General features: G+C 47.1%; 1 protein-coding gene and 1 long non-coding RNA gene across 3 annotated transcripts in view; one reads left to right on the forward strand and one right to left on the reverse strand.

The window, feature by feature from the left end:
* The window catches only part of LOC310663273, a 297,785-nt gene that overhangs the window by 136,990 nt on the left and 147,589 nt on the right, over positions 1-13,206 (reverse strand). The gene's annotated exons all lie outside the window — the stretch shown is intronic.
* NLGN2 (neuroligin 2) overlaps positions 1-13,206 on the forward strand; it is a 45,201-nt gene that overhangs the window by 28,643 nt on the left and 3,352 nt on the right. For both annotated transcript variants that reach the window (XM_083410216.1, XM_083410217.1), the window contains 2 exons: positions 4,530-4,715; positions 12,297-13,086. In XM_083410216.1, coding sequence (XP_083266342.1) covers positions 4,530-4,715; positions 12,297-13,086 — 976 coding nt within the window. The remainder of the gene's footprint in view (positions 1-4,529; positions 4,716-12,296; positions 13,087-13,206) is intronic.

A 13,206-nucleotide genomic window follows, 5' to 3' on the forward strand; every position in this document is an offset into this window, starting at 1 on the left:
CAGTTGGACTTGAAGCATGGAATCATAAAATCATAGAATTGGAAGGGACCCAGAGGTCATCTAGTCCAACCCCGCTGCGATGCAGGAATCTCAGCTAAAGCATCCATGACAGATGGCCACCCAACCCCTGCTTAAAAACCTCCAAGGAAGGGAAGTCCATGACCTCCTGAAGGAATCCGTTCCACATCCAGAGGGGAACCAGGATGGGCCGGAGGATGTTTAAGAACTTGGGACCAGTTTATCTGCAAAGTCGCTTTGCCAAACGCAGCTGCTTTGATTGATAGAATTGGCGCTGCTACTAATACGCCCAGGAATGCTGGAGAGGGTGCACCTCCACAGGCACATACCTCCGTATGTGGTGGGAGTGCCCCGAAATCCAACGATTCTGGACAACAGCCATACAATAAATATGTAAAATAACTAAGCAAGTATTAGACATCACCCCAGAACTGGCCCTACTAAACATCTTCCAAGACAACAATGCCCATTTACACCGCAAAGAACTCATAACCCACCTACTTTCAGCAGCCAGAAGCATCATAGCCAGACACTGGAGAGGAGTAAGCCTGGAGCAATTCGCCAAAGAATGGATGCTTTTGAATTCTGGTGCTGGAGGAGACTCTTGAGAGTCCCATGGACTGCAAGAAGATCAAACCTCTCCATTCTGAAGGAAACCAGCCCTGAGTGCTCACTGGAAGGACAGATCCTGAAGCTGAGGCTCCAAGACTTTGGCCACCTCATGAGAAGAGAAGACTCCCTGGAGAAGACCCTGATGTTGGGAAAGATGGAGGGCACAAGGAGAAGGGGACAGCAGAGGACGACATGGTTGGATAGTGTTCTCGAAGCTACAAACATGAGTCTGACGAAACTGCGGGAGGCAGTGGAAGACAGGAGTGCCTGGCGTGCTCTGGTCCAGGGGGTCACGAAGAGTCGGACACGACTAAACGACTAAACAACAATAACAATGGTACCAAATAGTATGGGAAACAGCCCTACTAGAAAAATTAACCAATAAACTGAAACTGACACGGGGACAAATAGAAGAAGACACCTTCACCCCGGTATGGCTCCCCTTTATCACACACACAGCCCAACAAGACAATGACAAGAATCCACCAACAGCATACAAATCAATATGACTAACCTGATCCAAAACACCCACTCACACATGAAAACAAAGACCACCACAGCCAATCACAAACAAACAACCACACCCTAGGCCAAGCCCAACCTCTCTCACCACCAAAGAAACACAAATGAACAGCAGAGAACCTGCATGAGCAATGCTGACACCAAACCCTACATACATTAAGCAAAATAAAAACATCACACCCGACCCACCCCCATCTCTCTCCCCCCCCCATGTCTCAACAAATGAAACTGATTTGTAAAAATGTTACACAGAAAAAATACGAGAGACATTACACATGCTTCTGTAAAACAAGAAAATCTTTAATAAAAAAAGAAAGAAAGAATCATAGAATTGGAAGAGCCACCGAGTCCAACCCCCTGCCAAGCAGGAAACACCATCAGAGCACTCCTGACATATGGTTGTCAAGCCTCTGCTTAAAGACCTCCAAAGAAGGAGACTCCACCACACTCCTTGGCAGCAAATTCCACTGTCAAACAGCTCTTACTGTCAGGAAGTTCTTCCTAATGTTTAGGTGGAATCTTCTTTCTTGTAGTTTGGATCCATTGCTCCGTGTCCGCTTCTCTGGAGCAGCAGAAAACAACCTTTCTCCCTCCTCTATGTGACATCCTTTTATACATTTGAACATGGCTATCATCTCACCCCTTAACCTCCTCTTCTCCAGGCTAAACATGCCCAGCTCCCTTAGCCGTTCCTCATAAGGCATCGTTTCCAGACCTTTGACCATTTTGGTTGCCCTCCTCTGGACATGTTCCAGTTTGTCAGTGTCCTTCTTGAACTGTGGTGCCCAGAACTGGACACAGTACTCCAGGTGAGGCCTGACCAGAGCAGAATACAGTGGCACTATTAAAGAAAGAAATGACTATATATATATAAAAAAAGAATTGGCGCTGCTATGGGATCTTCTGATTCCCATTTTCCGCATTTTTAAGAACCCGATCGCTTCGTGTGGCAGCGAGCAAGAGATCAAGCCCGCTAAAAACATGCTAAAAACATGAAGGAACTTTTCATCACATGTGGTGGACCTGCCCCAAGATGAAAGGCTTCTGGGGAAAGATTTAGAATGAATTGAAAAAAAAATGTCAAAATATACATTTAGAAAGAAACCAGAGGCCTTTCTTCTTGGAATAACAGGTCTGGAATTGCCCAAGAAAGATGTTCAATTATTTTTGTATGCCACAACTGCTGCTCGAATTTTACTAGCTAAGAAGTGAAAAACGCAAGAACTACCAACTGTAGAAGAATGGTAGATGAAGATGATGGATTTTTCGGAGCTAGCCGACCTGACCGGAAGAGTCCGCGACCAGAAAGAGGAGGAATATCAGGAAGAATGGACGAGATTTAATGACTATTTAGTTAAATACGTTAAGTTAAACTAACTGGAAATAGCTTGCAAGTACTAGATCGGCTTAGGATTTCATATAAGTTAAGTGTTGAATTAATATGTTTAATCCTGAATTGAAAAGTTAGAACGGTGATAAGTGATTAAGTTAAGTTTATAAGAACTTTGATTTGGAAAACCGCTAAAAGAATATGCAATGAAATCCAACCAAGGGGAAGCGAGGAAGTCACTTAACAATGTTAAGAAGTGTAATTTTTACAAGGTTATAATTTATGTTTGTTTGTTTGTTTATTTGTTTGTTTATAATTTTGTGAAAACCAGTAAATAATTTTTGAAAAAATAAAATAAAAACATGTTCTGTTCTGTTGGAAGTTGCCCAGAGTGGATGGGTAATGCAGCCAGATGGGTGGGGTAAAAGTAATAAATTGTTGTTGTTGTTGTTATGTACTGAAGTTCTCACCCTGGGCCAGCAGGGGGATACTGTAGATAGTTTTCACTCAGGTCCGCATATGCAAATAAGGAATTGAAAGTGACGTTCAGTGATTGGATAGCTACAGAAAGTGGTTACTGTTGCGTTCTCGTGGAGCTCTATATAAGCAGGCTGGCTGAACCCTTCAGTTCAGTTCTGTTCTGGCCTGTGAATAAACAAGAGCTGTTTGAAGAATCGCTGTGTCATCTGATATGTTCACCCACAACTTAACAATTATTATTATTATTATTATTATTATTATTATTATTATTATTACTATTATTATTAAAGACAAGCCTACTCAGATGCTTAGAAAGTTGAGGGAATTTGAATCTGTTTCTTTTTTTTTAAGTAGGGATATGAGGCATCAAAAGGGGTGTGTGTGTGGTTTCCCCCGGAAATCAGAGTTACCAGAGTGGCCGGGGCAACCCAGCCAGACGGGCGGAATATAAATAATACAAATATTATAAGATGATTATTTTTATGTGTGTGTGTGTCTTCACACACCTCCTTTCTCCCAAGCCAGCCTCGATCCGGATTGAGAAAAAGCAACGACCTGGCTGTGTTTTAAGACATGCGCAGCCTAAATTTACCGTATTTTTCGCTCTGTAGGACGCACCGGACCACAGGACGCACCTTGTTTTAGAACAAGAAAAAATATTCTCCCCCTCTGCTCAGCGCCTCTTCAGCGAAGCGGCAGGAGAAACGGAGCCCCTTCCATTTCTCCTCCCGCTTGGCTGAAGGGGCGCTGCGCAGCTCTCCCTCTCTGCTGAAGCCAGGAGAGTCTTGCTCTCCCGGCTTCAGCAAAAGGAACCCGAAGCCTCCGGAGCGCAGCGGGAACTTGTGCTGCGCTCCGAAGGCTTCAGGCGGCTATCCCTGAAGCCAGGGGAGTGAGAGGGGTCAGTGCGCACCAACCCCTCTCGCTCTCCAGGCTTCAGCGAAAGCAACGCAAAGCCTCCGGAGCGCGGGGGGAGCGCTCCCTCTTTGCTTCGGAGGCTTCGCGTTGCTATCGCTGAAGCCAAGCAGCCTGCATTCGCTCCATAGGACGCACACACATTTCCCCTTCATTTTTGGAGGGGAAAAGTGTGTCCTATAGAGCGAAAAATACGGTCCGTCGGCTGCAGGTGGATCGGCCTGCACTAATTCGCGCCCAGTGGCGTAGTGTGGGTTGTCAGCACCCGGGGCAAGGCAAGTAATTTGCGCCTCCTAACCCGGGGCAAGGCAAGTAATTTGCGCCCCTCTCTGCACTGTCCCTCCCCCAGATAGTCCCTCGCTCTCTCTCCACACCGCACCGCACGCCTGGCACCCTCCACTCCACAGTGGGCGGCGACCCGGAGGCTCGGATCGGATTCGCACAGCCAGCACTGCAGTGAGAGAGAGTGAGTGAGCCAGGTAGGGGCAGAGAGCTGCGAGTGCGAGCGCGCCCCCCCCAGATGTTGCGCCCGTGCGGCCGGCCCCCCCTGCACCCCCCCACGCTACGCCACTGATCGCGCCTTTCCCCCTAGACCCTCGTCCTCTTCTTCCTCCTCCTGACACGGCTTTTTCCTTTCTTCTCTTCCCCTCGGCAGGATTCATGAGCACCGGCGACCAGTCCGCCAAGGGAAACTATGGGATCCTTGACCAGATCCAGGCCTTGCGGTGGCTGAACGAGAACATCGGGCATTTTGGGGGCGACCCGGAACGGATCACCATCTTCGGTTCAGGAGCCGGGGCCTCGTGCGTCAACCTCCTCATCTTATCCCACCACTCGGAAGGTAGCGCTCGGCTCGTTCGGCGTTCTGGCGGCGGGTTCGCAGGGTTTCGGGGGGTTGGAAAAACGACCCCGCACACAAGAAACTGGCATAAAGCAAAGCAGAGTGAGCTAAGGCAGCACAGTTTTGCACCCGATCCAAACCACATTCGGCCACAGTGGCTGCCGTTTTGCCTGGCAGAGGGGAAATAATAATAATAATAATAATAATAATAATAATAATAATAATAATTTATACGCTGCCTATCTGGCTGGGTTTCCCCAGCCACTCTGGGCGGCTTCCAACGCAATATTAAAATGCAGTAATTCATCAAATGTTAAAAGCTTCCCTAAACAGGGCTGCCTTCAAATAAACCTTTGAAATAGTTATTTACCCGTGTGGCCAAACTGAACAGGCCTAGGATCCAACCTAAGTACCCGTGATCTGGTCCCGCCCCACAGAACACCCCCTTGGGGGGGGACTTAGGCCCCGTCTCCGTTCAGCCAGCTTTGGCTGAGCTGGGCATGAGCCAGGGCCTTATCGGTGGTGGCTCCTCCCAGACTTTGGGACTCCCTCCTTCGAGAAGCCAGACAGGCTCCTTCATGGTTGTCCTTCTGCCAGCAGGCAAAGACTGTTTCATTCCCACAGGCCTTTGGGGACTGACTATTATTATTATTATTATTATTATTATTATTATATTTTACATTTCAAAATAAACATTCTACAAACTTTAAAATATCAAATGCCTTCCCTTCTTCTCCTTCCATGGTTCATTTTATGTATCATACATTCCTGCATATTTCACTATAACCATTCAAATCAATTTTCCACTTTTACAGCCGTCAAAAATTACCGAATTTTTCCATGTATAAGACACCCCCTATTTGGGGAGACTCCAAATTAAGAAAACACCCCTCAGCACTATCTGTGTATAAGACAGGCCCCAATTTTAACCCTAATTTTTTGGTTTAAAAAATCCTAGTCTAATACACGGGAAAATACGGTATTTACTCTCTTGAATTTATCTTAGTGCTGCCAGCGTTTTCAGCTGTATACAGTTATTTTCCATATATTCAATAAATGTCCCCACCCCTCTTTAAATACCGTACTTTTTGTTCTATAAGACTCACTTTTCTCCCCTATGGAGCGAATGCAGGCTGCGCAGCTATCCCAGAAGCCAGAACAGCAAGAGGGATCGCTGCTTTCACTGCGCAGCAATCCCTCTTGCTGTTCTGGCTTCTGAGATTCAGAATATTTTTTTTCTTGTTTTCCTCCTCCAAAAACTAGGTGCGTCTTGTGGTCTGGTGCATCTTATAGAGCGAAAAATACGGTATATGTTCTTCTTGCTCTCTTATTCTATGTGTCAAATCTGCAAGTTCTGCATTTTGCTCCCTGTCCATTTTGGGGCTAACGAAACACAGGCTGCAGTTGTTGCATACATAAATAAGGTTTTCTGACACCTAGGAATTTCTGTCTGGGTTATTCCCAACAAAAAGGACTCTTTTTTGGGATTCTTTTAAACATTTTTTTCAATTCATTATAAATTATTTCCCAATATGCTTTTACCCTTTTACAGTTCCACCATATATGAAAGAATGTTCCATCCACATCTTTGAATCTCCAGCACTTATCTGATTCTGTTTCATAAATCTTAGCCAACCTACTCGGAGTTAGGTACCATCCATGAATCATTTTCAAATCATTCTCTTTCAATAAATGTTGTTATTTAGTCCTTTAGTCGTGTCCGCCTCTTCGTGACCCCCTGGACCAGAGCACGCCAGGCACTCCTATCTTCCACTGCCTCCCGCAGTTGAGTCAAACTCATGCTGGTAGCTTTGAGAACACTGTCCAACCATCTCGTCCTCTGTCGTCCCCTTCTCCTTGTGCCCTCCATCTTTCCCAACATCAGGGTCTTTTCCAGGGAGTCTTCTCTTCTCATGAGGTGGCCAAAGTCTTGGAGCCTCAGCTTCAGGATCTGTCCTTCCAGTGAGCACTCAGGGCTGATTTCCTTCCGAATGGAGAGGTTGGATCTTAGTCCATGGGACTCTCAAGAGTCTCCTCCAGCACCAGAATTCAAAAGCATCCATTCTTCGGCGATCAGCCTTCTTGATGGTCCAGCTCTCACTTCCATACATCACTACTGGGAAAACCATGGCTTTAACTATACGGACCTTTGTTGGCAAGGTGGTGCCTCTGTTTTTTAAGATACTGTCTAGGTTTGCCATCGCCTTTCTCCCAAGGAGCAGGCGTCTTTTAATTTCGTTGCAGTAAATTTCAGGTTGCTTTTCCAAAGCTTCTCCCAGAGGTTAAGATCTACATTGTGTCCTAGATCTATTGCCCAGTGTCTCATTGAAACTTTAACTAGCTCGTCTTTTGTTTCCCATTCTAATAAAAAAATAATACATTTTAGGCAGAAGTTTATCCTTATTTTGTAAGAATTCCTTTTCAAATTGTGAGCTTTGGTCCAGAAATCCATTCTTCCCATCTAATTTAAACATTTCATATATTTGGTGATATTGCAACCAATCCGTAACTTGACTCCTTAAGTTTTCCATTGATTTCAGTTTGGGTCTCCTGCCCCCCAGACAGTGGCGTAGTGTGGGGTGTGCAGGGGGGGGCCGGCCGCACCGGGCGCAACATCTGGGGGGGGCACGCTCGCACTCGAGTGCTAAAATCCACGGGTTAGGGGGCACAAATTACTTGCCTTGCCCCAGGTGCTGACAACCCACGCTACGCCACTGCCCCCAGTTCCCTGTAACTCACCCATCATCTGTCCATATTAACTCTCTTAATTGCAATTGCTTCAGTGGGAGAGAACCATAAATGTGTTTTTCTTTCCAGCAGTTTTTTTCTATTTCTCCCAGACTCCATATAGATACTTCCTAAGATTGTGGTTCAAAAAACTCTCATAGATTTTAGCCTTCCCATGCCAAAGACATGCATGACAGCTGAATTTTAAATCGTGACCTTCTAAATCTAAAATGTCTGCATTGTCCGATACAATCCATTCTTTTAACCAACACAAACAAGCTGCCTCATAATACAATTGCGCATCTGGCACTTATCTGAAAGATTATTATTTATTAATATATTTGCAGGTTGATCAGTAGAGAATGTTTTAATTCCTGCCACGAAAGAATTACCTATTTCTCTAAAACCTTGATCATAAATGACCATGAAATATTATCAAAAGCTTTCTCCACATCTAGAAAGATTAGCGCGGCCTATTTTTCATTTATCTATTAAATTAATTACATTTCTGTAATGGTTCTAGGGGTTGCTCGTGCGTAAGCAGGTGCCTATCTCCCCGGCTGGGTGCAAACACCTGGCTGGGTTGCCAAAGTGAACCTTTTCTGTCCGGACAGCCACTCACCTGTGGCTGACAGTATCCGTGAGTGGGCGTTTCTTAAACTTCTTCCAGCAAAGTTCTTTGACGCCTAGTCTCCGCCTACCCTCTCTGCGCGGAAGCCTTCTGCGCAGGGAGGGCGTGGGCAACGGAGGACCCCTACTATCCCTTCTGGTCCCCAGCAAGGAGTCATGGGACCGCCTCACCGCTTCCCCCATCTGCCCCCCTTCTCCACTGGTGCTACGCTGATTCTCTTCCCCAGAAGATGGGCTGCTCCTCCCGATCCCTGGATGCTCTCTGGAATCCCTCTGGCTTTCGCTCTCTCCCTCCGGCACTGATGGTAGTTCCCTGACAATTTCTGATATTGTCTTTCTTTTGTCGGCCTGGTATAAAACCCAGCCTGTTCTCCGTGGACTGCCTCAGTTAATGTCCTTTTCAATCTATTAGCCAAGATTGTAGCAAATAGTTTGCACTCAGCAATGAAACAGGTCTGTAATTTTTGGTCTTTGTTAAGTCGCTGTCTTATTTGGGGATCAAAGTAATGAATGCATCGTTCCGTGAGGCTGGGACTACCCCCATACCAAAATTCTGCTCATGCTGTCCTTATGTGCTGGTCGCAGCCCTGAGACCTGCGGATATAGGACAGTATACTACTACTACTAGGGACGCGGGGGGCGCTGTGGGTTAAACCACAGAGCCTAGGACTTGCCGATCAGAAGGTCGGCGGTTTGAATCCCCGCGACGGGGTGAGCTCCCGTTGCTCGGTCCCTGCTCCTGCCAACCTAGCAGTTCGAAAGCACACCAGTGCAAGTAGATAAATAGGTACCACTCCGGCAGGAAGGTAAGCGGCATTTCCGTGCGCTGCTCTGGTTCGCCAGAAGCGGCTTAGTCCTGCTGGCCACATGACCCGGAAGCTGTATGCCAGCTCCCTCGGCCAATAAAGCGAGATGAGCGCCTGTGTTGGTCCAGGGGGGAGGTTACCGTGGAGCGAGGTCCAGGGCCTGAGTCGAGGGTTGGCAGACAGTCCTCCACGGGTGAAGCGGGGTCCAGGGCGAGGAGTAGGGCAAGGACAGGAACTCTCGAGGAACAGGACAGGGTGCTGGCCGAAACAGCTCTTCAACGACGTTGCTCCCGCAACCTGGGACCGGGCTGACTGGCCTTTATCTTCTCTGAGGCCAGGGGCGGTCCCGGCCCCCAGGAGACCCGCCTCTCCTGGCCTTAAGGCGAGCACTCCTCCTGGGAGAAACCAGTTCCCTCCGCCTCTCTGCCCTGAGCCTCTGCAGTTCAGGAGAGACTGGAGGGTTACTGGACCCAGGGGGAGACTCACCTTCCCCTGACAGGGCTGGGAGAGGCGCACCTGTAGGCACTGAGTCCTCAACCACCTCCGGAGCCAGAGTGGATTCACCTGGTGCCTGCTCCTGAGGATCCGGCACAGGTGCAGGTGCTTCAGATCCAAGGCCCTGCCCGAGTTCAGCCGGCCCTGGAGGCGGGGACTCCTGTACAGGCTGGGATTCCTCTGGTTCAGCCTCTGAATCGGATTCCCAGGCCATCACACCTTAAGTGGTTTTCTAAGTGGATCCTGAATCTTTTTATAATAAATTGCAATAAGTCCACCTGGCCCTGGTGCTTTTCCCATCTTCATTCGATTTATTGCCATTTGCAGTTCCGATAAAGATATAGGTGTATTCAGAATTTGCTGGTTTTCCTTAGATACTCCGGGGTATGCAACAGTCACTTAAATAAGAATCCATTTTTTTAAAGTTCTCCTTCTCACAACGGTATAATACAGATTTTTTTTTCTTTTTCAAATGCTTTCCTTATCTCTTTTTGGCTAGTCAGATGCTTATCCTCGTCAACAATATTATTGATTGTCTTTCTTTTTTGAGTTGCCATGCTAATCATTTACCAGGTTTATTAGCAAATTCAAAAATGTTCTGTTTCATTCATTTAATTTTCATCTCAATCTCTTGATTAACTAACACCGAAAATTGTGCTTGCAGGAGTTTAATTGCTTGACATACATCTTTTTTGGTTTTGCGATTAACTCCTTCTCTTTATTCAGTCGAGCATCTAATATCTCTTGTTTCTTTTTCCCCTTTCTCTTTTATGAAAATATGTTTGGTTGAATTAGGAAGCCTCTCATCACTGCCTTACTAGCATCCCACACTACACTTAAATCAGGTCAAAAAATTATTGTAGAGAGTGTTGCCCCTTACTCACAGTTGGTTCAGTTTGCAACACCACATTGTTTAACCTCCACCTAAACGAAGATCATTTCTCACCTGTTATTGTCATCAAGATGGCATTGTTATCAGATAGTGTCTTAGCTTGAATTTCTACCCTTTTTACCCTGGTTGTTAATTCTTTCGAATCCTATAAATAGTCTATTCTGCTTGAAGAATTGTTTGCGTTTGATAAAAAAGCAAATTGACGTTCTAATGGATGCTTAAGTCACCATAGGCCAATTACCGTATTTTCCCATGTATAACACGCCCCCACGTATAAGACTCAAAATTGGGGGGACTCAAAATTAAGAAAATGGGAGGAGATTGCCAAGAGTTGTTGAGCTTTGGGGGGGGGGTTGCTCACCCGACGCTGACAATTGCATGCGTCGCAGAAGACACCAATCGACTGCCCGATCACCACCGGCAGCTGCCAATCAACCACCCAGTTGACACAACGGCAGCCAATCGCCAACAGCCCTTCACACCGCCACCAATCACCCGCCCTATCGCCACTGAGAATCTCGTGCTCGCGGCTGCAACCAATCGCCCGTCGCCCCTCAGCACTACCCGTTTTCTGTTCATTGGGGGCATAAATTCCCACTACAGTAATTGGTCCTCCACCTAGTCTCACTTCAATAGCCATCATTCTGCCTTCTTCATCTTTAAAGGTGAATTTAGGATCTCGTTTGGGGTTAACATACATCATCACTCCTCTCTTTTTAGTTTTATCAGAATAGATAAACTCTTGTCCCAGACCTTTATTTATTAGTAATTTTCTATGTTGTCTTTTTATATGTGTCTCTTGTAAGCAAATGTTGTCTAATTTCTGCTTTGTCAAGATGTGCGCTATTTTATTCCTTTTTGTTTTGTTATTTAGTCCATTTCCATTCCATGAAAGGATTCGAAGATCCGTCTTAAATCAGGGGTGTCCAAGCTTTTTTCAAAGAGGGCCAGGTTTGATGAAGTGAACATGTGCGAGGGCCAACTAGAGGGCCAACCATAGTTGAGCTTTTTTCGGATTTTACCCTTATAAGTAAACAGGGCCGGATTAAACCGACCGGTGGGCCGGATTAGGCCCCGAAACAGACTTTGGACATGCCTGATCTTAAATTATATTGTGTGTGTGTGTGTGTGTGTAACACACACACACACACACACACACACACACAGCCAAACCTTGGTTTTTTTATTGTCTCTGATGCTGAACATTTCTGCTCCTGAACGTCGAAAACCCGGAAGTAAGTGTTCCAGTTTTCGAATGTTTTTCAGAAGCCAAACATCCAGCGCAGCAGACAAGCGGCTTCCGATTGGCTCTTCCGATTCCAAGAGCCAATCAGAAGCCGTGCCTTGGAAATAAAATGTTTCAGAAGTCTAACTCCCTTTTGGAACGGATTACATTTGACTTTCGGGGTACCACCGTGTGTGTGTCTATATCTCACAATTCCAGTTTTCCTTCTACCCCCTTCCTTCTTTACAGTTCACAATCCATAAAGCGTATCCCACTCAGTCAGCCAAAATCCAAGCAGGAAAGTATATTTATATATTTGAGTGTGCTCTCCACTCCATAAAAGTAAAACAAACAAACTCAGAAGCCAAGAGAGAAGAGCACAAAACTCTTCAGGAATCGCTGATAAATCCTTGCAGTAATCTAGGGGGTATACACCCAACTGCTGTAAGTTTAATAGCAAGGGGGTGGGGAATAAAATATGCCGGGAAGGGGGGGAAGACAATCAATCAATAAACTGATTTAAGTGTAGTGTGGGATGCCAGTAAGGCAGTGATGAGAGGCTTCCTAATTCAACAAAATGCTTCTCAAAAAAGAGAAAGAGGCATGTTTCTCCATTTCTCCATTGACTTTGCAGTGTGCACTTTGCGCCTCGGTTGTCAAACGTCTCAGAAGTCGAACAGTCTTCCAGAACGGATTACGTTCGACAACCGAGGTTCCACTGTAATAATAAGAATAATACTACGTCCCAATGGCTTCTCCAGCCATTCCCTTCTCCTCTTGACCGCTGACTGTCCTTTTCCTTCCAGGTCTGTTCCAGAAAGCCATCGCGCAGAGCGGCACAGCCATCTCCAGCTGGTCGGTCAACTACCAGCCCCTCAAGTACACCCGCATGCTGGCCTCCAAAGTGGGCTGCGACCACATGGACACGAGTGACACGGTGGAGTGCCTGAGGCGCAAGGCCTACCGGGAGCTGGTAGACCAGGACATCCAGCCGGCCCGCTACCACATCGCTTTTGGTCCCGTGGTGGACGGGGACGTGGTCCCGGACGACCCAGAGATCCTGATGCAGCAGGGCGAGTTCCTCAACTACGACATCCTCATCGGGGTCAACCAGGGCGAGGGCCTCAAATTCGTGGAGGACTCCATGGAGAGCGAGGACGGCATCTCGGCCAGCTACTTCGACTTCACCATCTCCAACTTCGTGGACAACCTGTACGGCTATCCGGAGGGCAAGGACATCCTTCGCGAGACCATCAAGTTCATGTACACGGACTGGGCAGACCGGGACAACGGCGAGATGCGCCGCAAGACCCTCCTGGCCCTCTTCACCGACCACCAGTGGGTGGCGCCGGCAGTGGCCACCGCCAAGCTTCACGCCGAATACCAGTCGCCCGTCTACTTCTACACCTTCTACCACCACTGCCAGACGGACACCCGCCCCGAGTGGGCAGACGCGGCCCACGGGGACGAGATCCCCTACGTCTTCGGGGTGCCCATGATCGGTGCCACCGACCTCTTCCCCTGCAACTTCTCCAAGAACGACGTCATGCTCAGCGCTGTCGTCATGACCTACTGGACCAACTTCGCCAAGACGGGGTGAGACGATTATGTGAATGGATTGATGCACTAGGAGGAGATAGGTTGCTTAGCTCTTTTTCTTCCTTGGTGAGATCAGCAGAGTACCGCCCTTTGCAGCTTTAAAACTTGGAAGCTGAT

This window comes from Podarcis tiliguerta (genome assembly GCF_965153285.1).
Source record: "Podarcis tiliguerta genome assembly, chromosome: 13".
NCBI lineage: Eukaryota > Metazoa > Chordata > Lepidosauria > Squamata > Lacertidae > Podarcis > Podarcis tiliguerta.